The sequence below is a fragment of the Lampris incognitus genome, chromosome 1 (genome assembly GCF_029633865.1).
Source record: "Lampris incognitus isolate fLamInc1 chromosome 1, fLamInc1.hap2, whole genome shotgun sequence".
Lineage (NCBI taxonomy): Eukaryota > Metazoa > Chordata > Actinopteri > Lampriformes > Lampridae > Lampris > Lampris incognitus.
In genome coordinates this window covers 100,874,196-100,898,867 of record NC_079211.1, presented here as the reverse complement: position 1 = coordinate 100,898,867, position 24,672 = coordinate 100,874,196, and the positions used below count along the sequence as shown (strand labels likewise).

Sequence of the window (24,672 nt, the reverse complement as noted above, 5' to 3'; positions counted from 1 at the left end):
TCCTCTGTCACACCAGCCACCTGCATGTCCTCCCTCACCACATCCTTAAACCTCCTCTTTGGCCTTCCTCTTTTCCTCTTCCCTGGCAGCTCCATATTCAGCATCCTTCTCCCAATATACCCAGCATCTCTCCTCCACACACGTCCAAGCCATCTCAATCTCGCCGCTCTTGCTTTGTCTCCAAACTGTCCAACCTGAGCCGTCCCTCTAACATACTCGCTCCTCATCCTGTCCTTCTTCATCACTCCCACAGAGTATGTAGTAATACATAAAAAAAGAAACTTAAGAATAAAAACAAAATCCTATCTTTAATCAAATGAGTGAATAAATTTAATTGATGCAGTTTCTTATCGCGCCCATCTTTTTTTTGATGAAGACTGTGATGATGATGAAGTAATCTGTCACAAGGTGACCTGTGTGACCAGTGAGCAGCATGACATCATGTCAGCTCACTGTACAGACGCCCTATAATCTGTGCCCCATTTAACAAGGCCAAGCTGAGCTATAATTACGCCGCGTCTCTAAATTTGACAATAATCCCAAGACATCGCTCACCGCCACCCTTCAGGCTAATTCAGAAAAGAAAAGAAAAAAGAAAGAGGAGAGAACTTTGAATTCACTGCATCTCTGTCACTCACTTTTAACCCATCAGCGGATAGCACCTAAGTTGCTCTGCAGAGAATGGACACCCTGACGGTCACCAGCATTCGAAACCAAGCAGATTCATACACAGCTTTGAATACACATGAAGAATCTCTTGACATGTTTGCGTTAACAGTAACACACATAAACAATCCATGACAGAGAGCGAAAACTATTATCTGAAAAGAACACGGTCCTCTTACCAATGGTCCCGCAGTAAACCGGTTCAAGAGCTGACTCGTCGGTCCGGAGGCGTGACTCAGAAGATGGTGTGCGCTCCACTTGGGTTTCCTCCCCGCCCCAGCGTTCAGACTCAAAACGGCAGCGTGTGAGCAAGGCCGAGTCCTGCGACTTGTCTGGGAAAAACGGGTCATGGGGACGGTCTCTTAAAGCTCAAACGGTCTCAGGTGGAGCGGATCTCGCTGTCCCTGACCTCCTCATTGGCTGAGCCGTGTCAACAGCGATGGTCATCCCTGCTTACATGGTAAGCCCCTGCCCCACAGCATAAACACAAATACCTGTGGCTGCTTACATAGTGTGTGTGTGTGTGTGTGTGTGTGTGTTCATTCCAATTTCGCTTGCATTACTCAATCACAAAACCAACCCCGACCCGACAGAATCTGGGCGTAAGGTCCTAATTGAATCATTCCCATTAATACCGAGTGGTACCGTTGTCCTGTCTTCATAAACTGTGGCATTACATCATTTCAAATTATCCAACAAGCTTTAAACATCGTTACATAACTTATCATGCTCTTTACCTAATGACGCTGATGAGAAAAAGAGATTAGGGCAAGTAAAGCACTTTTTTTATTTTCAGGATAACTTTTTATTAAATTACAATCATCGTAAAAAATGACTCCTGCAGTTTCCAAATTGTGGAATGAGATCCGAGAGACTCAAAGTAATTCAAACTATATAGTTTTGTGAAAGACGCAGTACAAAAAGTTCAAATACCGGGGAATGTGATGACCAGGTTAACCCTTTACGATGAGACACAACATGCTCGCTCATGGAATCACACACGCACACCCATTTCCTTACACATCGCCAACCTTCATATGAATGGTCACTGGTTGCTGTGCTCGTCCTCAGCCCGGTGTGCTCGTCAACGATCCATCCATCCGTCCATTATCCAACCGCTTATCCTGCTCTCAGGGCCGCGGGGATGCTGGAGCCTATCCCAGCAGTCACTGGGCGGCAGGCAGGGAGACACCCTGGACAGGCCGCCAGACCATTACACACACACATTCATACCGAGGGGCAATTTAGTACGGCCGAGTCACCTGACCTACATGTCTTTGGACTGTGGGAGGAAACCGGAGCCCCCGGAGGAAACCCACGCAGCCACGGGGAGAACATGCAAACTCCACACAGAGGACGACCCGGGACGACCCACCAAGGTTGGACTACCCCGGGGCTCGAACCCAGGACCTTCTTGCTGTGAGGCGACCGCGCTAACCACTGCGCTGCCTGCTTGTCAACAATGTCCATCATATTTGACAAATACACGCAATTTTTACACACACACACACACACACACACACACACACACACACACACACACACACACACACACACACACACACACACACACAAGCAGCCTTACATTAAAGCGCTGTATGTGAGGAGGCAAACTGTACTGCTATTAACACGCTGGGTGTTTTACACTTCCATACCACGTTCCACCATCACCTTCAAATCATCGGCATAATTCACAATCTTGCGGGACTGTCCTCTCACATGTGCTTTTCACCTCAATCTCTGCTGGACTCAGCTCAAAGTCAGAGTCGACTTTAAACATTCTGCTTGAATGTACACAGAAAAACAAAAATTGGCATCACAGAGACAGTTGTCGACTCTTGTTCGGGAAAATAAAAAGGAAACGATAAATGAAACAAACCTACAGATTTTCCATCTACAAAGCACTCTGTAACACACTGCATTGAACTTTCAGGATGTGGCAAACCAATCGGGGTCAATCCAACTCATTCTTGGCCAAGTCAATTCAAACCCAGCCTTGTGCGTGGAAATGGCAGCCTCAGGGCTTACAGTGAAAGGTAGCGATGCTTCGATGGCCAGAAAACGTGAGGCTGTTAAACCCTCTTCAATGCAAAACAACCCAAACCGCAAGATTTTTGTGCTGGGCCAAAGAAGCTGGCTGCACACCCAGTGCACTCTGGGATTGGATGACGTCGACCTGGACGGCCACCTCCTCTATGCTCCCCGGCCTTTCTTGGATTGAATAGACCCAAATTGTTCAACCCTGGCATCACTTGTGTTACTGTCCCGATATCATACAATCCACAGAAACGTCACACGGCGGTTTAATTTTCCAAATGGTTCACACCATGGTGCTTGGACAAACCTTTACGACAGGCACTTTACAAATAGTCTAGTCAGTTAAGGCAAAATGGCTGCAAAAAGTCATTCACATTTGAGCCTATGTTTTTCTGTTAATTTAGAGTCCAATAAAGAAAAAAATGCAAGGAGCCCAAAATTTTAGGTGGGGGAAGTCTCTGAAATGGCCACGCCCACTTTTTAGGCCTGGAAATCAGTATCTCGGCTCCTGAATGTCGCAGAGAGCTGATCATGGGCTCAAAAGAAGCAGAAGCACCACATTTATATAAGCATTATGAACAAACATATACCCCAAAACCTTTACTTTTTCAGATATTTTAAGAAAACTAATTTTTACTGGTCACGTTTCACGTATCAGCTCCTGAAGGTTGTAAAAAGCTATATTTGACATGAATCTCATTCGCTGCCTATGTTATAAAGCATGAAGCACAATACACACACGAATCATGAGTTTAGAAAATATCTTAGTTGTCTTCAGCTCCATGTCATGAGAATAGCAGTATCATACACAAGATATCTTAACCCAGGCCAGGTTGCAGTGGGTGGATCCGATCAGCCCCTTTATGCCATCAAGAAGATGATACAGTGGGCCATGGGGGAAGAGTTTTCTCATTCATACTTCGCGTTCATGGGTGGGCTGCACCTTGAGAAGGTTTCTCTTGTCTGTGTTGGGCAGTTGATAAAAGGAACTGGCCTTGATACCATCTTAACCTCAGCTAATCTGAATATCACAGGTCTGACAACTGCTGTCTGCGATGTGAATTCCATAAAGAAGGCTAGATACTGTATTCAACTCCTGGCTGTGGTGCTGGCCAAGAAGAGAGATGAAGCATTTCAGGCAAAACGTCTAGAGGACAACAGTTTGACTTGGAGTAACTGGGTGGCCAATGAAAACAGCCCCATGTTTCACTACTGGAACAATGTTGTTGACACAATCAAGAAGGTTCTTATCTTCATAAGATCCTTTCGAGAGGCAAACTTCATCATGATGATCAGTGCACTTGAGCAGCTCATTCCTCTTTTCTTTGCACTTGATCATACACACTATGCCAGATGGGCATCAGTGTTTCTTCAGGATCTCAAAGAGCTCAAATGGAGACACCCATACTTGTTCAAGGAATTTCTTTCAGGCTCTTTCACAGTAAACACCAGAGACAACCCATTCTCAAAGATTGCATGTGATCAAAAGCAGGAACATAACATAAAGGTCATCAAGTCTGACACTGGATATGTCGATATCATCAATCGGGAAGATCAAGAGTTCTTCAGGAAACTCGAACTTGCGCTACCCGAAATCCAGCGCTACCTAGATGAGGTCGAAGGTCAAGATCCATCACACGGGCACAAAGAAATGCTGGATTCCTTCAAGGAAACATTTTCAAGCCACACACTCAAGGTGTACCAGGGTATCCTTACCAACCCGTTCGATGAAGCTCAGTTCATGAGGTTGAACTCATCCATTCCCTTCCCAGATGTCATAAGTAAAGACTCCAGTTTTGTCTTTACAGTCGGCAAAACTCAGCATGACCAGTTTGTGCAGGAGCGAATTGTATTAAGTAAGAAGGATGTCAATGCAACCATCTCACGAAATGCCCTGAAACTCCCAAGTTCATGTGCAAAAGTCCAACTCGCTAGCCCTGCAATCAAGCCACCCAAAGGAACCTTTGCAAAGCTGAAGGAGGCCTGCAGATCAAGAGAAGAAGAGACAAGGAAGTTATTTGGTGGTGAATTCACAGGTGAAACTAATTGATATAAAGTCAGTTATTCAAATATTTTAGATGTTACTTAAGTCTTACCAGATTTTTAATACAGTGATATTCATTGATTCAATTTCACATTCAAGTTAATTGATTTGACAGTAAGCCCAAGAGTTACACTTAGCTTAACTATTCATTTCAATTTCAGGTTTACCCGACGCCTTGTCAACAAAGGATGGAGATATTTATCATAGCCAAAAGTCTCAAATTCTTAAGGACATCGGTGTACAAGTTCAATCTACATCCTCAGAAGGACTTGTGATAGATTCGTCTGTGCAAGTACGAATCATGGCAAAGTCTCTCACCAAAGGCATGACATTCCAAGACTTTGTAATCAAAGTGTTGAACAGCATTGCCAGGATCGGTCATGAGAAGAAAGCCAATCGTATTGACATTGTGGCTGACCTCTACCAGAATATGAGTATCAAGACTGCGACTAGGAAGAACCGGGGATCAGCAGGTAGTTCACAGATGGCTTTCAGTGAGAACGACACCATGCCAGAATCTAAGCAATTCTTTGAAGCTTTTCTGTCTAATGTAGACAACAAAGTAGCCCTGAATCTAATGTTCGCCAGGATTGCTAAGGCACAAGCGTGGAACTGGGACAAGGAGTTCAGCACCACCTATGGCAGAAAGGTGCTTGCAAACTTCGGCGAAAGCTTCGAGATCCAGCTTTATGACAGCATAGATATGCTTGAGGAGGCTGACAACCGCATCGTTTGCCATGTGATGCACATGCTAAACAAGGGGATCAAGTCAGTTACAGTTAGAACAGTCGACTCCGATGTGGTAGTCATCCTACTAGGGTTCACTACACAGTTCCTATCAGTATGTAATGACTTGCAACTTATAGTTGACTTTGCAGTTCCTGGCAAACGCCAATTCTACTCAATCACAGAAGCACACAAGAAGCTTGGTGGAGATGTGGCCGATGCCATGCCTGTGTTCCATTCTTTTAGTGGCTGTGATTCTGTGAGCGCCTTCTTTGGCCACTCAAAGACTGCTCAATACAAAGCCTGGATAAACCACAGTAAGTCCACAGAACTCACTGCTGCTTTGAGAGGACTAAGTTGCTGCCCTAGTATCGAGACAGTTAAGGAAAGCATGGAAGTTATTGAGCCCTGGGTAATGAGCTGGTACAACAAGACTGGACTGTACAACTGTGTCAGTATAGATGAGCTCAGATTCCAGCTGTTCAAGCACTCAGTTAATGATGAGCTGAGAGACCTACCCCCAAGTCAGGATGCGCTTCTACAGCATCTGTTGAGAGCTACATTCCAGGCAGGATGGCTGTGGGGAAACAGCCTGCTACAACTCCCTTGTCCCCCTGTCATTGAATGGGGAAGGAGAGGAACTCTTCGTCAAGTGGAGCACAGTTTCCACAAGAGATACATTGTCTCAAGTAACAGGGGTGTGTAGTTGCAGATCTAATAAGTGTACCTCATGTTCTTGTGCTGGCAGAGGGATGAAATGTCTCATTTATTGCAAGTGCCTCAGCAAGTGTTTGAATCCAGTCTGATGGGATGTGTGAGGTTAAAATAAAGATTTTTTTGGACCTCACATGGTTTGCTTTGTTTCTTTGGTGGTTACTGGGTTCCTCCTCTTATAACAAAGAGTCAACTTGAATACTAGCACTCCATGAGTAGATGTAACACTTTTACTCAAAATAGCCTTCTTGCACAGATTTGGCTAAAGTTGATTGCATGCTGCTGATCAATTCAATGGAAAAAAGAACATGTTCATGAATAGCTCAAAACGTGAAGGTTTTAGGGCATACAGTATATTTGTTCAGAGCACTAATATAAATAGTTATTTCCACATCTTTTGAGCCCAATATCAACTCGGGGCAACCTCCGAGAGCTGAGCCTGAGATATAGTGCCAGGGCTAAAAAGTGGGCGTGGCCATGTATGTGACCAGTGAAAATTAGTTTTTTGTAAATACCTGAAAAAGTAAAGGTTTTGGGGTATATGTTTGTTCATAATGCTTATATAAATGTGGTGCTTCTGCTTCTTTTGAGCCCATGATCAGCTCTCTGCGACATTCAGGAGCCGAGATACTGATTTCCAGGCCTAAAAAGTGGGCGTGGCCATTTCAGAGACTTCCCCCACCTAAAATTTTGGGCTCCTTGCATTTTTTTCTTTATTGGACCCTAAATTAACAGAAAAACATTGGCTCAAATGTGAATGACTTTTTGCAGCCTTGACCCCATATTTGCCCTTAACTGACCAGACTAAAAGACCATAACAGTTTGTGCTTTATAGAGCAGAGCGTCAGCTCACAGTCAACATGACAGACGGGCCATTACAATTTAGACAGTGGTTTTTTAAGTCAATGTGCACCAGCCTGGTAAAGACTAGGATGGGAGAGTGAATTAGCATGTGTGTGTGTGTGTGTGTGTGTGTGTGTGTGTGTGTGTAAAGAAAGAAAGAGCTAGAAGAGAGGTGTGAGAGCGAGAAGAGAGAGAAAGGGAAGAAGAGGAGAGAGAGGAAAGAGAGACTGTGCTTCAGTAGTTTGGGGTAAGATCATGAGTTTGGCTGAAAAGTGCCAGAAGATTTGTGTTACCATCGGTGTTCATGGTAAAAATTATTGCTGAAATCAGTGTGGCTAATTTGCAAAAAAAACAAAAAAAAAACAAAAAAACACTAACGCTCTCACAGTATCTTCTGTTGTTAGGTAGATATCTGGGCTGGGCTGGGTAACTCGTGTAATGATTATATTAAGTATATGGACCAGTCGGCGAGGATTACAATTGGAGACCGAAAGTCAGAGGCCAAAAGATCATGACTGGAAATGCATGCAAAATGTCTCATTGTCAGGTGATTTTCTTGGTCAGTTTCATTTCAAGTTTGCTCACGGGTGGGAGGAACACATGATGGCTGTGACAAGGTTTTGATGGCTCGTGTGGACAGAGAGTAGGTAGGGTCCTTTCCAAGAGCAGATCACATACAAGTCGTCCCCTCTGGAAGACAGCGAAGCTGCTTCTCTATTATGCACCTCAGGTAATTATACCTACAGGGTACATGCAGACAAACAGGAGAGAAACAAAAAATCAAATTCTGTGTGCAGAAATAGGTCACATCAACTGTAATGTGATGCTATAGTGATGACTCGAATTGTCAAAGGCTCTGGGCTATTCTTAATCTTAAACTGTTTAACCTCTCTCACAGTGGGAAAAGCCCGTTCCCGGGGTTATGTCAGATTGTAACACAGATAGAAGTAAGAGGATTTACGAGGTTCTGTACCGTCTCCTGAGTTTTTGCACCTCCCGATCCTCCTCTTCTTTCAGCTTGGTGATGAAACTCTGCAGGACAGGCATCTCAAACTTGATATACTGTGCCACCTTGTGGGAGGAAGGGAAAATATCATGACAAAGCCCAAAACGGACCCACGCATACGTTGTTTGGTTAGATGGGTGGTATAAACATAATGAGGACTAATACACCAGTTGTACAAATGGAGATTTATGTCAAAGTGGCCTCAAATTATCATAACGGAGGGTAGCAAGTATGTCCTCTTATAGTACGGCCTCCAGGGTTGAGCAGAATACTTTGAAACAGTTTTATACCTGAATACTGAATGCACTGCCCTGAATGTAATCAGTATTTATTCCGTTACATTACACAAAAAGAGTAATTTATTCAGAACACATTCAGAATACATTTTTAAAAGGCATGTGCTTTTTGAAAATGTATCATTTTCATTATTTATGTCTCATTGTTGCTTATGTTGGTGTTTCTGGTATCTCCACACCATTATCTCAATATGTGTTGAGGGAAAATGTATGTGTGCTGATTTGAAAAAAATTAGTTTTTTAAAAGAGTGTAGTATCACCCCCCCCTTTTTCTCCCCAATTGTACTTGGCCAATTACCCCACTCTTCCGAGATGTCTTGGTTGCTGCTCCACCCCCTCTGCTGATCCAGGGAGGGCTGCAGACTAACACATGCCTCCTCCGATACATGTGGAGTCGCCAGCCGCTTCTTTTCACCTGACAGTGAGGAGTTTCGCCAGCCCCAGTTCCCCCTCCTTCCTGAACAGGTGCCCCGACTGACCAGAGGCGGCGCTAGTGCAGCGACCAGGACACATACCCACATCCGGCTTTCCGACCGAAGACACGGCCAATTGTGTCTGTAGGGATGCCCGACCAAGCCAGTGGTAAAATGGGGATTCGAACCGGCGATCCCCGTGTTGGTAGACAACGGAATAGACCGCCACGCTACCCGGACGCCCCATCATTACTTTTAATAGAAGCAGGGTCAGCACCAGGGGGCATATGATGCCGACACTGTTTAGGAGGGATTTATTAAGTATTCTCCACAAAATGTATAAAGTAACTGTAATCTGAATACTGGTGTTTCCAAAAGTAACATGGGTTGAATACGGACGCTTAATTTCTGTATTCTGAATATTTACGGCCATTGCTTTCTGTTGCAACCCAACTCGGGCTGCTTCAGTTCGGATTCTCAATGGCATTCTTATCTGTGGAATTCAGGGTCAAGTGTTTTGTGTCCGCCTTAAAATAAACATGAGACGATAAAACTAGTAAATAATGAGATATCTCAACAGTCTTACATCATAGGTAACTTCTTCTCCCAGGTCTTGTTCCATGAGGAAAACCCTGCAGACCTGCTCGCATGGACCCTGCATGACTCTCAGCACTAGAGGATAGTCACTACGTTTCAGCTTTACACGCTCTGAAATAAGATGCGCACACACACACACACACACACACACACACACACACACACACAGATGAAAAGGACAGTCACTAAACTGAAATGCTGCACACACACTGACAAATGCTCACCACCGACTGTACACACACTCCACTCACCTCCGCTGGTGTGAACAAGGTAGAGGGCAAAGTCATCCGGGCTATTCTCAATCTTAAACTTGTTGAGGAGAACTCGTAGCACCTGAGGCGTGGTCATGCAGCTGTTGATCCGAACATTGGTCACAGAACCGTAGGCGGGAGTGAATACTGCTGTCTAGGAGAAGGATGGAAAAAAAAATCAGTTTAGATTTGTGTGTGTGTGTGTGTGTGTGTGTGTGTGTGTGTGTGTGTGTGTGTGCATCCCATGCATGTGGGGAGTGATGGTATATAACCTTATGGTTGTAGAAGTGACCGTTGATGGAGAAGCGATGTCTTCGTATCTTCCTCTGGTCACTTGCCGACCGTCGCTGGCCACGCCTCAGAACCCCGGCGTCACTCTTTGTCCGCAGGAGCTGGGCGGAGCTTTCCTCGTCCTCTGTCAAATCAGCCCAAAGGATGACAAACAAATAAGCTAACTGCTACTGCTATTCAACAACCAGTGAAGTATCCATCCATCCATCCATTATCCAAACCGCTTATCCTGCTCTCAGGGTTGCGGAGATGCTGGAGCCTCTCCCAGCAGTCATTGGGCGGCAGGCGGGGAGACACCCTGGACAGGCTGCCAGGCCATCACAGGGCGCGCGCACACACACACACACACACACACACACACACACACACACACACACACACACACACACACATATTCATACCTAGGGACAATTTAGTATGGCCGATTCACCTGACCTACATGTCTTTGGACTGTGGAAGGAAACTGGAGCACCCGGAGGAAACCCACGCAGACACAGAGAGAACATGCAAACTCCACACAGAGGATGACCTTGGACGACCCCCAAGGTTGAGCTACCCCGGGGCTCGAACCCAGGACCTTCTTGCTGTGAGGCAACTATGCTAACCACTGTGCTGCACCAGTGAAACAACCAAAAACAAATGAAGTTGAGCTCTCAGAGGATGCACAGCTAGTTGATGCCATACACAGAATCACACAGTGCTAAAACAATACCGTGGGATGACTTAGATATCATTATTAGCCCACGCTAGATCTCTGTTTGCCAGGTAAAAATTCAACAGCCAATTTCCAAAAACTTTTTTTTTTTAAATTAATTTTTATTTGCTTTAATTTAGTTGTAGTCATGTTGTAAAAGTGCTGCCTTTTCTCCAAACCAGTGGTTATCTGAATTCTGCATGACAAGCTTCATTTATTACATGAAAAGTAACTATCAGCATTTCTCAGATGAGCATGTCTGGAAAGAATAACAATAATAATAATACATTTTATTTGTGGGTGCCTTTCAGAGCACTCAAGGACACCTTACAGAACACGGTAAAAAACAAGCAGCACTATATCAGACAGCATAAAATCAAAACAAAGCAGGGGAGACAATAAAAAGTTAACACAACAGATAAGTATAAAATCAACATCTGCACAAAACTCAATGAAGTGTGGATCAAACTGAATATGCCAGTTTGAAAAGGTGCGTTTTGAGATGGGATTTGGAGGTTGAAAGAGAGTCAGTGAATGTCTTGTGGGACGGAGTTCCTTAGACAGGGGGCAGAATGACTGAAGGCTTCAAACCCCATGGTAGTCAAGCGGGTCGATGGTGTAGTGAGTTGGAGAGCAGAAGACGATCTGAGAGTGCGGGAGGGCGTGTGGATATGAAGGAGTTTTGAAAGATATGAAGGAGCAAGGTTATTAAGGGCCTTAAATGTGAGGAGCAGGATCTTGAAGTCAATACGGTATTTAACAGGGAGTAAATGGAGTTGCTGGAGAACAGAAGTGATATGATCTATGAAAGGAGTTCTGGTGATGATACGGGCAACTGAATCCTGGACCAGCTGACGCTTATGAAGACACTTGAGGGGGAGACCAAAGAGGATAGAATTACAGTAGTCAATACGGGATGTAACCAGGATGTGAGCGGGTATGGTGGTGCTTTTAGGTGTAAGTGACGGCCGGAGACAATTAATAATGCGAAGGTGGAAGCATGCAGACCAAGTAACATTGTTGATGTGAGCTACAAAAGATAATTTGCTGTCCAGGATGACACCCAGACTCTTAACCTGAGGCGATGGGGGAACTATAGAATTGTCGATAGTCAGAGAAAAACTATCAGTTTTGGCCAAAGCAGATTTAGTGCCAACTAGAAGGACCTCAGTTTTATCACTATTAAGTTTGAGGAAGTGGTATGAAAACCAGGATTTAATTTCTAGTAAGCAGTCAGAAAGGGAAGTGGGCAGAGGAATATCCAGTGCTTTGCTCCATCTTTGTTAACATATGTTCATGAACACCAGATTGCTTCTGTTTTCATTACTCTGGTGACAGACTGTTCACCGCAGTCGCTCTCAGAGATGGACCTGTTTGAGTTTGATGAGCTAATGATGCATTCACCTTCTCAGTACATACATTATAGTGGTGGACAAACCAGATATACTTATGTGTTAAGGCCAGCCAAACAGTCAGCAGGTCATTCTGTTGCAAACACACTGTTTGACTGTAGTGTATGCTGCAAACTACATGATATATAACCATCCAAAGTCAAACAAGATCATCTTGTTGAGATATAACAGTTGTTCTTGATTAATTTTCTAAGGAAAGAAATTTCTTTTTTATTTGGCTCTTTTCTTCTTCTGCTTTCGGCTGCTCCCGTTAGGGGTCGCCACAGCAGATCAGCCATTTCCATCTCTTCCTGTCCTCTGCATCTTCCTCTGTCACACCAGCCACCTGCATGTCCTCCCTCACCACATCCACAAACCTCATCTTTGGCCTTCCTCTTCCCTTTCAGCTCCATAATTCAGCATCCTTCTCCCAATATACCCAGCATCTCTCCTCCACACATATCCAAGCCATCTCAATCTTGCCTCTCTTGCTTTGTCTCCAAACCGTCCAACCTGAGCTGTCCCTCTAATATAATCGTCCCTAATCCTGTCCTCCTTCATCACTCCAAGTGAAAATCTTAGCATCTTCAACCCTGCCACCTCCAGCTCCACCTCCTGTCTTTTATTTTGCTCTGTTGCTGAACCATATTACTGCAGACGTACTCGTGAGAGGTGACTGCTGGCCTCAGGTTGCGATTCCAGTATCCTCTTGTTATTTAAAGCCAAACAATAAATGGACAACTGTCTTGTCACCAGTATAACCATCTTTTAATTGTAGTTTTAATTTCCAACCTACCTTCCGTCTTGTTTCCCTGCACACCATTAGCCTCTGGCTGGCTGCAGGGTGCTGTCACTTCCACTGTGGGCGTGCTCATCTGTGTCGGCTGCTGTACTGTCGTGTTATGGGTTAAACTGGCAAGACACAGCATGAGGGTCGGATTAGAGCAGCAAAATCAGAGTGTTGTTTGAAGCAAATTAACGGGGGAAAAAAAAAAGAGTGTAACTCTCAGTGAGTTTCAAGTTGATGAGATTGGTACTTTGTGAAAAAAAAATTGAATTGTTCGGGGGCAAACCCAGGCCAGCCGTTCACAACAGATAAATGGCTCAAAAACATATGCAAGCAGATTTTGATGTAGGTTGTTTTAAGCCTGACAGGTCAGAGACAGACATATAAACCCCGAAGCAAACAAAGACTAACTGCATGCCCATTAGGTTCATTGGTCTCGAAACAGGGAACGCGCCGTTGATGAATGGCTTTATAGATCCAGAAGCTGAATGCGATGCTTCCTGACACAGACGGATCTGTGACACCTTGGGGCCATATTCCAAACTGAGCCAAAACTGCAATTTCAAAGGCTGGCATTCATGAGGGCCCTGTTAAAAACAAGTCTTTCACAAAACCCCATGATGAAATGTCCTCTTAATATAGTGTATTCCCTTACCTAATTTGTACAAAATATATGTAAGAAAGTGAATTTTCCAATTTCTTGTAGGCCACGCTGGACTTAACCTAGATCTGACCCTGGCGACTTAACCTAAATCTCTCCTGCATTTTCCAGTCATCAAGGTGAAACCGGAGCTGTCTGGAGCTTACCCCTGACTGTCCAGAGCACAGCCAGAGTGCCAGGATGTGGAGGAAGGAGGCGGCCTGATTCTCTCGTGGTCATCTTGCATCTGAAGTCTGATTGGCCGACGCAAGCCCCAGGAGATGTTCAGCAAGCCCTCGACGATCAACTCCCCCTCTTCCTGTTGGGGTAGAGGAGACACACACACACACACACACACACACACACACACACACACAAAATGGGTTGTCACAACCCCATTGGGATTAGGTAAAGTATGGTGGAGACATGTTGGTGTTTATTAACCTACTAATGAGTGAGGGGGGAGGGGTGAGATGGAGGAATGAAAGGGAGACAGGATAATAGAGACAGAGAAGAGACACTCAGACGATTCCACTCAAAAGGTGCATAAAGCGTTAAGACAGTCAATGGACAAAATACTACAAACCCCAATTCCAATGAAGTTGGGATGTTGTGTAAAACGTAAATAAAAACAGAATACAATGATTTGCAAATCCTTTTCGACCTATATTCAATTGAATACACTACAAAGACAAGATATTTAATGTTCAAACTGATAAACTTTATTGTTTTCTTTTGCAAATATTCACTCATTTTGAATTTGATGCCTGCAACACGTTCCAACAAAAGCTGGGACAGGGGCATGTTCATCACTGTGTTACATCACCTTTCCTTTTAACAACACTCAATAAGCGTTTGGGAACTGAGGACACTAATTGTTGAAGCTTTGTAGGTGGAATTCTTTCCCATTCATGCTTGATGTACGACTTCAGTTGCTCAACAATCCGGGGTCTCCATTGTCGTATTTTGCGCTTCATAATGCGCCACACATTTTCAATGGGAGACAGGTCTGGACTGCAGGCAGGCCAGTCCAGTACCCGCACTCTTTTACTACGAAGCCACGCTGTTGTAACACGTGCAGAATGTGGCTTGGCATTGTCTTGCTGAAATAAGCAGGGACGTCCCTGGAAAAGACGTCGCTTGGATGGCAGCATATGTTGCTCCAAAACCTGTATGTACCTGTCAGTGTTAATGGTGCCTTCACAGATGTGCAAGTTACCCATGATGCCATGGGCACTAGCACACCCCCATACCATCACAGATGCTGGCTTTTGGACTTTGCGCTGGTAACAATCTGGATGGTCCTTTTCCTTTTTAGCCCGGAGGACACGACGTCCATAATTTCCAAAAACAATTTGAAATGTGGACTCGTCAGACCACAGCACACATTTCCACTTTGCGTCAGTCCATCTCAGATGAGCTCGGGCTCAGAGAAGCCGGCGGCGTTTCTGGGTGTTGCTGATATGTGGCTTTGGCTTTGCATGGTAGAGTTTTAACTTGCACTTGTAGATGTAGCGACGAACTGTGATAACTGGCGATGGTTTTCCCAAGTGTTCCTGAGCCCACGTGGTAATATCCTTTACAGAATGATGTCGGTTTTTAATGCAGTGCCGCCTGAGGGATCGAAGGTCACGGGCATTCACTGTTGGTTTTCAGCCTTGCTGCTTATGTGCAGAGATTTTTCCGGATTCTCTGAATCTTCTGAGGATATTATGGACTATAGATGATGAAATCCCTAAATTCCTTGCAATTGTACGTTGAGAAACGTTGCTCTTAAACTGTTGGACCATTTGCTCATGCAGTTGTTCACAAAGTGGTGAACCTCGCCCCATCCTTGCTTGTGAACGACTGAGCCTTTCGGGGATGCTCCTTTTATACCCAATCATGACACTCACCTGTTTCCAGTTAACCTGTTCACCTGTGGAATGTTCCAAACAGGTGTTTTTTGAGCATTCCTCAACTTTCCCAGTCTTTTGTTGCCCCTGTCCCAGCTTTTTTGGAACGTGTTGCAGGCATCAAATTCAAAATGAGTGAATATTTGCAAAAAACAATAAAGTTTACAGTTTGAACATTAAATATCTTGTCTTTGTAGTGTATTCAATTGAATATAGGTTGAAAAGGATTTGCAAATCATTGTATTCTGTTTTTATTCACGTTTTACACAACGTCCCAACTTCATTGGAATAGGGGTTTGTAAACACTAACGCAAAAAGACACAGGCATACACACACAAATACACAAACACACATACAAAAGCATGCAGATGCATATGTGAAGGTATACATCGATCAGCCAAAACATTAAAACCACCTCCCTCATATTCTGTAGGTCCCTCTCATGCTGCTAAAACAGCTCTGACCCATCGAGGCATGGACTCCACAAGACCTCTGAAGGTGTCCTCTGGTGTCTGGCACCAAGGCCTTAGCAGCAGACCCTTTAAGTCCTGTAAGTTGTGAGGTGGGGCCTCCATGGATTGGACTCGTTTTTCCAGCACATCCCACAGATGCTCGATTGGATTGAGATCTGGGGAATTTGGAGGCCAAGGCAGCACCTTGAACTCATTGTCATGTTCCTCAAACCATTCCTAAACAATTTTTGCAGCGTGGCAGGGCCCATTATCCTGTTGAAAGAGACCACTGCCATCAGGGAATACCGTTGCCATGAAGGGGTGTACTTGGTATGCACCAATGTTTAGGTAGGTGGTACGTGTCAAGATAACATCCACATTAGTGCCAAGACCCAAGGTTTCCCACCAGAACATTGCCCAGAGCATCACACTGCCGCTACCGGCTTGCCTTCTTCCCATACTGCATCCTGGTGCCATCTCTTCCCCAGGTAAACAACCATCCACATGATGTAAAAGAAAATGTGATTCATCAGACCAGGCCACCTTCTTCCATTGCTCCATCGCCCAGTTCTGATGCTCATGTGCCCACTGTAGGTGCCTTTGGCAGTGGACAGGGGTCATCATGGGTACTCTGACCGGTCTGTGGCTACGTAGCTCCATACGCAGCAAGCTGTGATGCACTGTGTGTTCTGACACCTGTCTATCATAGCCAGCGTTAACTTTTTTGGCAATTTGAGCTACAGTAGCTCTTCTGTGGGACTGGACCAGACGGGCTTGCCTTCACTCCCCACACACATAAACAAGCCTTGGGCGCCCATGACCCTGTCGCCGGGTCACCGGTTGTCCTTCCTTGGACCACTTTTGGTAGGTACCGACCACTGCATACTGGGAACACCCCAAAAGACCTGGGGCCAAATGTATAAAACTCTGTGTATATTTAGGTGTAGACATCTGTGTACACACAAAACAGGAAACTTGCATACGCAGTCTTTCTGCTAGGCTGGTAAAATCCCACGTACATCTGTTCCCACACGTTTTTTCCTCATACATCTGTCATCCTGAAATTGTGCGCTCATGCATGAGCTCTCTGACCGTGCCCACAATTGACTATGAATGGCTTCCAACCCCCCCCCCCCATTGCCTGGTTTGCATATAAAGGGCCAGCATTTAGTTTAGTTTTGAGGAGAAATGGCAGAAGCATTTAAGAAGCAATGAAGAAGTACAGTTTTACCAGCTGTGAACTTGAAATAATGGTTGCCCAAATTCACAGACGAAAACGCAGATTATCTGGAAGCCTAAGCTCGGCATTACCAACAAAATGAAACCAGTTGAATGGCAGAAAGTAACCGAAACAGTGAACACCGTTAGTTCTGAGCCACGGACCCTGGAGGAGATAAAAATAAGTCACACCCGAAGGTGCAGGTTATTCTTACCCCCCAATGATACAGAATAATCTTTATCTATATAGAGATCATGCACTATTTATTTATATAAAGATCATTATAATTGTTATAATGCTTAGTGTCAAAAATACTTACTCAAGATAGAACCAAACTAAGGCTTGTCAGAAAAAGGTTAGTAACTGGTCATGTGTCACTATATAATCATAGTGAAGGTTTTACATCCTAACACAATGCGGTGAAAGAAAAAAGCTCTAAAAAATGTCACCCGAATTCACACTTTTATTATCCTTTTTTGCCAGCTTGTAACATCACACTAATAGGACTCAAAAGACTGTGTAAACAGTAAGCATGGTGTGACAGATGTGTACCGGTATGCAGATTCTCGCTGCCCGTGGATTTTTATACATACAGAAACCTGTGTGGGAAGTGGCCTAAGTACAATTTTCGTGTGTACTCATGGTTTATACATTTGGCCCCTGCCGTTTTGGGGATGCTCTGACCCAGTCGTCTAGCCATCACAATTCAGCCCTTGTCGAAGTCGCTCGCCCTGGGCATCCGGGTGGCGTAGTGGTCTATTCCATTGCCTATCAACACGGGGATCACTGGTTCGAATTCTCGTGTTACCTCCAGCTTGCTCAGGCATCCCTACAGACACCATTGGCCATGTCTGCGGGTGGGAAGCCGGCTGTGGGTATGTGTCCTGGTCGCTGCACTAGCGTCTCTTCTGGTTGGTCGGGGCACCTGTTCGGGGTGGGGGATGGGGGGAATAGCATGATCCTCCCACGGGCTATGTCCCCCTGGCGAAACGTCTCACTGTCAGGTGAAAAGGAGCGGCTGGCGACTCGACATATGTCGGAGGAGGCATGTGGTAGTCTGCAGCCCTCCCCGGATCAGCAGAGGGGGTGGAGCAGTGACAGGGATGGCTTGGAAGAGTGGGGTGATTGGCCAAGTACAACTGGGAAAGAAAAATACCCCCCCCAAAAGTCGCTCAGATCCTTACGCTAGTCCATTTTTCCTGCTTCCAACACATCAACTTGAAGTACTGACTGTTCACTTGCTGCCTAATTTACCCCTCCCCTTGTCAGGGCCATTGTAATGAGATAATCAATGTTATTCACTTGACTTGATGGTGGTTTTAATGTTTTGGCTGATCGGTGTACATAAACACACAGAGCTACACATAAAAGAGGTGCACACACACACACACATACACGCAGAGGGCCAATCACATGTACGTGTGAATGTAAAAGACAAACACAAAGTGTAATGTATTAAGACAGACACATGGAATGTGTGCACACAGGACAAGCACACATGAACAAACACGTGTGCACATGTGGACACAAACACACTCATGCATACTCCCTCACGCACGCACACACGCACGTAAAGGTGAATGTAAACATACAAAAAATACTCACTTCTCTGTGCCTTAGCTGCAGATTCTGTCCCTCATAGTATAGGTTGTACGTCTTGAGATGTGTGAGGACGGTTGCCCTGGAGACAGAGATGTTGAGTTACTGAGCAGATCTGACAGAGGAGGAGTACTGGTTCTTACCCCCGTCTCTCACACTGCTCACTCTGACTCCGGCTTCAAAGCCAGCACATCAAAGGTTCACACGGGGCACAAGTCAGTATTGTCAAGCTGTTGTGTACGTGTGTATTTCTTTGAACAAGGCAATCAATGTGTCAAATACTCTTGCACAAAAACACAGGGAGTGCAGGTGTGTGTGTGTGTGTGTGGGCAAGTATATTCACAAGTGCCTCTGCATGCATGTCTTATAGCATGTGTGCATCTGCATACAAACGTGCATATATGCATCTAATTCTATTGTGATATGCAGCCGATACCTGCGGCGAGGTCAAAGTGTAGTACAACTGCCTTGCTCAGAGGCACTTTTCAGCACATCCTCCCTGTGCCACCCAGCTGACTATGGATACTTATGGATGAGTGTGTGCATGTGAGAGGCGAGCGTGCAGGGTGTATTTCTTACTTGCTAATGAACCTATTCTCTCCAATCTGAACCCCGTCTTGCACGTCATCCATTCTCAGTCAGCATGAGAGGGGCTGAAAGACAAAGAAGCGACAGAGAGAGTTAAGGAGTTTCCGTGGTCCATGTTGAGTCCCATGACTCCTCATGACCAGCTAGCATTCAGCCCAGAGCACCCGGGATAAAGGGAGGAGGGCCCTGGGTATGATGCAGTGGCGACGGAGGAGAGTAGCCACCAGTGGTAAATGATAATTGAGCATCATATCATAATATTATGCCAACTATTAAATCGGTCAGCCAGAACTGACAGGTCAACGGACAGACTCGTACAGGAAAATCCAACTGGTCTCTTGGTAGTTCACCGACCTCTGTCTCTCTCTATTCCTCCGCTTCAACAATCAATTACATTTGGTGCGTGATAGAGTGAGACAGCTGCTCTCCACATGCTCTTCCTCTTCTTGTCTATACTTCCTCTTCTCTGGAGTCCTGTTATTCTCTCTCTCTCTCTCTGTCTGTCTCTCATTTATGTTGTCTAACACGTGTGCACTCACACAAAATGACACCCACCACCACACAAACAAGCAGTTGTTTTAAATGGCTTGCTGCCACCACCCTTAAAGAGTGTTCCTTCCTTCCCAGTAGGTGTGTATGTGTGTGTGTGTGTGTGTGTGTGTGTGTGTGTGTGTGTGTGTGTGTGTGTGTGTGTGTGTGTGTGTGTGTGTGTGTGTGCGTGTGTGTGTGTGTGTGTGTGTTCTTGTTCTTCTAATTTTGCGAGGACCAATCTGAGCGTCACAGTGAGGATATTTTTGCAAAGGGAGGACATTTTGATTGGTCCTCATTTCCTAAAGGGTCTATTTTAGGGTCAGGACTTGGGTTTGGGGTTAAGGTTAGAATTAGGGTCAGGTTAAGGGTTAAGGTTAAGCATGTAATTCTGATGGTTAAGGGGAGGGTTAAGGACTAGGGAACTAATGTGGTTAATCTGGGGTCCTCAGAAACATAAAAGTACAAGGACGTGTGTGTGTGTGTGTCTTTGTTTGACCACAGAGAGGGGGGTTGGACAGAAGCTCTCGGAAGGAGAGAAACAGGTGCAAGGCACATGGACCACCCGCGGCACCAAATTATTTCAGCAACTTAAACATTTATCCATTAGACTGCCATGGCCATCAAGTGCTTAACACTGAACATGCATTGCATAGTCTGTTTTACACACACAGTCAAACCAACATCGAACCACCTTCCTGATACCTTTAGAAAAAAAAAACCCAATACCAAAGTCTTACCTTGCATTCTACTTATTCATAGTACAATCGGTGTCTTTCCAGGACAACTTGAGCTACTATTTAGGTCTTGATAAATACATTAAGCAAGCATGGTGCGGGTCTTCATGTGTTACTAGACTACCAGAAGGCTTACCGTGTGAAGACTGTGATCCTGCTCACGGGGGAAGCAGCAGATGTGGAGACAGGGAGAGAAAGCGACAAACAAGACTTGATTACTATCCCAGGCCTCAGCAGCTACCTTGTGTGACCCAAACCCCGTCCCTACTGGACTCTAACGAGGCCTTTCCCTACGAGGTCTACTACACTTAAGAGACGGGGGCGCAGGGATGTTTAGAGGAAGTGCTCCCCTTCCGCTAATCACTTCCTCCTTTGCTAAGCGAGATATACAGGAAACTGACGCTAGCTTCGACTTACTCTTGACACTTCCTCACTTCAGATGACATGCATGGATTATCCGCGCCGCACTGAAACAAGCCATCATCTGCAGACACCCACAAACGCCACACCGACTTTCTCCTTTAACACCGCCAACGGTGCAGAGATCTCAGATCGCATATGTGGATAATCAAAAGCACATGTTTTATACAGAAAGTATGCCGGTAACGAAGGTATGCCAAACCTGATAAGCTGGGTGTTGTGGCAGCCTTAAACACACGGTGCCAATAACTCCCAGGCTGTCAATCTCTGGCACAAACACTATTCTGTTATTGCGAGCGAATGAAATATTCAAACACCAATCAGCCTGGCGGGCCATGAAGCTCTATCAATATTTAATCACCCATATTAGCCCCTGTCAGGCCCTCCAACACCCATCATTGACCTCACACAATGGAGCACATTAGTCTTTAATACTGTGTTGTTGGTCAACGACAGCGATGCCAGTCTTGTTAATGACTTGGGTTTGTGGTCTGAGACCAGCATGCGGCCTACCGTCAGACCAAGACTGATGTAATTATTCATGATGTCAAATGTGTGGCTCGATTTGTGGATCAATTAAGATGTCACTTAATGAAACATGTATCCTCCTCTTATTACCCGGATCTGCTAAACAAAACGGGGGAAAAAAACCCAAAAATGAAAACTGAAATGCCTGAAATGACTGAAGATAAGGATTGTTTTTACATCAAATGGGAATATGTAAAACCCAACGGTAACAAATCTGCAATGGCGGCGGCGTTATGAGACCCAACAGACCTTCTTGTGTGCATGACAACCCTCCGGGCTTTTAGTTTTAAAACTTAATTCGGCATTCAAACATAGCCAGTCTGACCTATTGCTGACCCAGTCCACAACACGCCCTAAAAACAGAGACCTGTTCTCCACTCTGGACCCACGTCCCAACATAAATCCAGACATTATCCTTCTGAATGTCCCACTGGCTCATTTCAACAGCCACCCGCTTGCAGCTGCTGCTGTCCTTATTTCTCTCTCCAACCACATCTCGCTCCCTCTCATCATCCCCCTGCTCGTTTTGTGTTTTTCTTCTTCCACATAGCCCACTAACTGGGTCTCTTTACAAGCCAGGCTTCGTTCGGTGTTTTTGTTATGAAATTCTTTCCTCTCTGCTGTCTGTTTTCCCCATTTAACTTTCCCTGTGTAAGTCTACTGCTGCCTGCACTTTCGTCCCTGGTGAAAGGCTGGAAGCCGTCCACCATGCTATTAAAACTCATGACCACCACTTCCTCACTCGCTCGCCTCTCCTCCCGTCTTTCTCACGGACACACACATGCTTGTTTTCTGACCTTTGCCCCTGCAGCTCCGTCAACTCATTTTGGCCGAGATGATGAATAGCTGGGAGTCTGAACCATCACATCTTTCAACCTCAGCACCCCCCAACCACCGCCTCGGCCCCCACATTACCGATGCTCAGCCAGACTATTGTTACCATCGCCATAGCAACCCCAAAAACATGAAGTCCAGAAACTAGCTCAGCAGCTTTGTGCCAAAAATAGTGTGTGTGTGTGTGTGTGTGTGTGTGTGTGTGTGTGTGTGTGTGTGTGTTTTCTCCTGGTCCCTATAAGACTTTGGGCTCGTTCAAAGCTTTGCCTGCAATTAACCTTCAATCCGGATCTGACCCCCAGGTCTTCTACGTCATGATGAAACTCTATCTGACACCCTTAGCTGGAGGCATATCTTATTAATGATTCAAAAAACACAGGCCAACACATTACAAATTCTCTCACGTCTTGGGAGTGTAAAGAATTAACTCTTTGCTACACGTTCTGGCCAGTTCTCAACACTTCCTCTGTCCTGCCCGACCCTGTGTGTGTGTGTGTGTGAGAGAGAGAGAGAGAGAGAGAGAGAGAGAGAGAGAGAGAGAGAGAGAGAGAGAGAGTGTGAGAGAGAGAGAGTGAGCGAGCGAGCGAGTGAGAGGGTGAGAGAGGGTGAGAGAGAGAACGAGAGTGTGTGAGAGAGAGAGTGAGTGAGAGAGAGAGAGAGAGAGAGTGAGAGAGTGTGTGAGAGAGAGTGAGAGAGAGTGTGTGTGAGAGAGAGAGAGAGAGAGCGAGTGAGAGAGAGAGTGTGAGAGAGAGAGTGTGTGAGAGAGAGAGAGAAAGAGAGAGAGTGAGAGAGAGAGCGCACTATGAAGACTCCTCTTATGCAACATCTTCGACACGGTTTTGTTATGTCCTGCATGGCGCTACGCTCCCCTTTACAGACCATCGGGGCGAGATCCACAAAAGATTTCCACACCGGCTGGCAACTGAACGTAACCAGACGTCCCCCTAATCTTGATTTCGACAAAACAACCACGAGAGCTGCCCAGAGCAGGCTGCAGTGCTCACTGACAGTGAAATCAACTCCCGCTAAACGCGGCGTACAGGCGTCGGTGCCGCTTCACTACACCGCGTGTCCTCCATCCAAGGACCTACCGTCGCATCAGCGCCGCCAACTAACAGGCGAAGACCGCGCACCCGTACCACACTACGGCCCCGACGCGCTCTCCCCACGGGATGAAATCCCCGACAACCGCCGACAAACGGCCGTCTCCCGCACACGTCGCCATGTGAGCGGCTCACGTCCTTCGCGGTTAACCGGCTTACTTACCGGCCCGCTTCCGTCCGACGACTCCCGTGATTCCCGATGACTTTTCAGATGTTCTCGCTGACCCGACAGACAGCGGCCCCGTCCAACGGACGCGCTCAGCTCGGCTCGGCTCGACTCGGCTCGGCTCGGCCTCCTCCAGTCGCGGACAATCCGAGGAGAGCCCCGTCTGTCGTGGCAGACGTCTTGGCATCGGCCCCCAGCAGCCAATCAGCGCACGACCCGACGCATCTTTGTTCGCCGTCAACGGGAGGGGGTGTCCCCCGAAAACAATGGAGCCCCCCCACCCCCACCCCGACACAAACGCACGTGCAGGATAAGATGTTGACCCGAGGTCGAATTAGACCCTCAGATATATCGATGTATAGCAGGCCTATCGCAGTTTCCCAAAGCCAAGTGCTGCATTAAGAGCGGATAGGCGGCCAACGTCATATGATCCAACACGCCCGTTATGACGCAGCCCGCCTGCCGCTTTAATAACGCCGCAGCAAGCCGCAGGTTCGAATCACGTCTCCTGAGGAGAGTTTCCGGTGACTACAAAAAGTTTCCATTGACTTTGGTGGCGCAAATTACACGTCTGGGTGTTGTGTTGCGTACCCCCTCCGACACTCGTGCGCCCCCTCCGGCGCGTAGCGGCGGTACAGCCGGAGGGGGCGCTGACTGACTAGCAGATAACATGGTTATCTACTGTGTTCTTAAGGACCAGCGGGACGCCAGAGAAAAGGCAGAACGACACACAAGAGAGGTGTGTGAGTCTGTGTTATGGGTCACTACCATCTGTGGGATATATATATATATATATATATATATATATATATATATATATATATATATATATATATATATATATATATATGTATATATACATACACACACACACACACACACTTGCAGGCTGACCACAACAAACAAGGCAAAGCAGTCAAAGTTCACATCCCAATAAAGACAAACACTGTGTTCATTCTGTAACATCTTATTAAACAGTTTTAAGAACAAAGGATATAACATTTTGTTGCTAGTATTAGTTTACACAATGTCTGGTCCAGAATTGTATGCACGCTGTACTCAGTTCAATAAACATTTATTTTTTTTCTTTTTGTACATCTATTTAAATTTTCTCAGCTCGTTTCTGATTTGTAGTGATACCGTGTTAACATGAAAAGAAAGCAATGTTAGAAAAATACACTGTGAAAATGTCCTAGCAAACAGAGTT

At 45.7% G+C, this 24,672-nt stretch overlaps 1 protein-coding gene across 2 annotated transcripts; it reads right to left on the bottom strand.

Annotated features, from left to right (window-relative positions):
- Positions 1-7,000: 7,000 nt before the first annotated feature.
- Positions 7,001-24,257, bottom strand: rassf2b (Ras association domain family member 2b). 2 transcript variants are annotated; one of them, XM_056283740.1, is made up of 10 exons: positions 23,463-24,257; positions 19,141-19,214; positions 18,568-18,643; positions 13,564-13,715; positions 12,766-12,881; positions 9,866-10,008; positions 9,594-9,747; positions 9,332-9,453; positions 8,004-8,101; positions 7,001-7,770 (listed from the first exon to the last, which is right to left on the bottom strand). In XM_056283740.1, the coding sequence occupies exons 2-10, from the start codon at positions 19,191-19,193 to the stop codon at positions 7,701-7,703; spliced, it is 984 nt and encodes a 327-aa protein (XP_056139715.1). In that variant the 5' UTR covers positions 19,194-19,214; positions 23,463-24,257; the 3' UTR covers positions 7,001-7,700. The 2 variants fall into 2 exon arrangements, with proteins under 2 accessions (XP_056139715.1, XP_056139723.1); XM_056283748.1 differs by lacking the exon at positions 23,463-24,257 and adding an exon at positions 20,551-20,787.
- Between the last annotated feature and the right edge of the window lie 415 nt (positions 24,258-24,672).

Excerpts from the sequence above, each read along its gene's own strand:
- rassf2b (XM_056283740.1), bottom strand. The coding sequence starts at position 19,193 with ATGGATGACGTGCAAGACGGGGTTCAGATTGGAGAGAATAGGTTCATT. Across the intron at positions 13,716-18,567 it reads TGCAGCTAAGGCACAGAGAA|GAAGAGGGGGAGTTGATCGT; the intron begins GTGAGTATTTTT and ends CTACCCCAACAG. Across the intron at positions 7,771-8,003 it reads GTGCAAAAACTCAGGAGACG|GTATAATTACCTGAGGTGCA; the intron begins GTACAGAACCTC and ends TGTACCCTGTAG.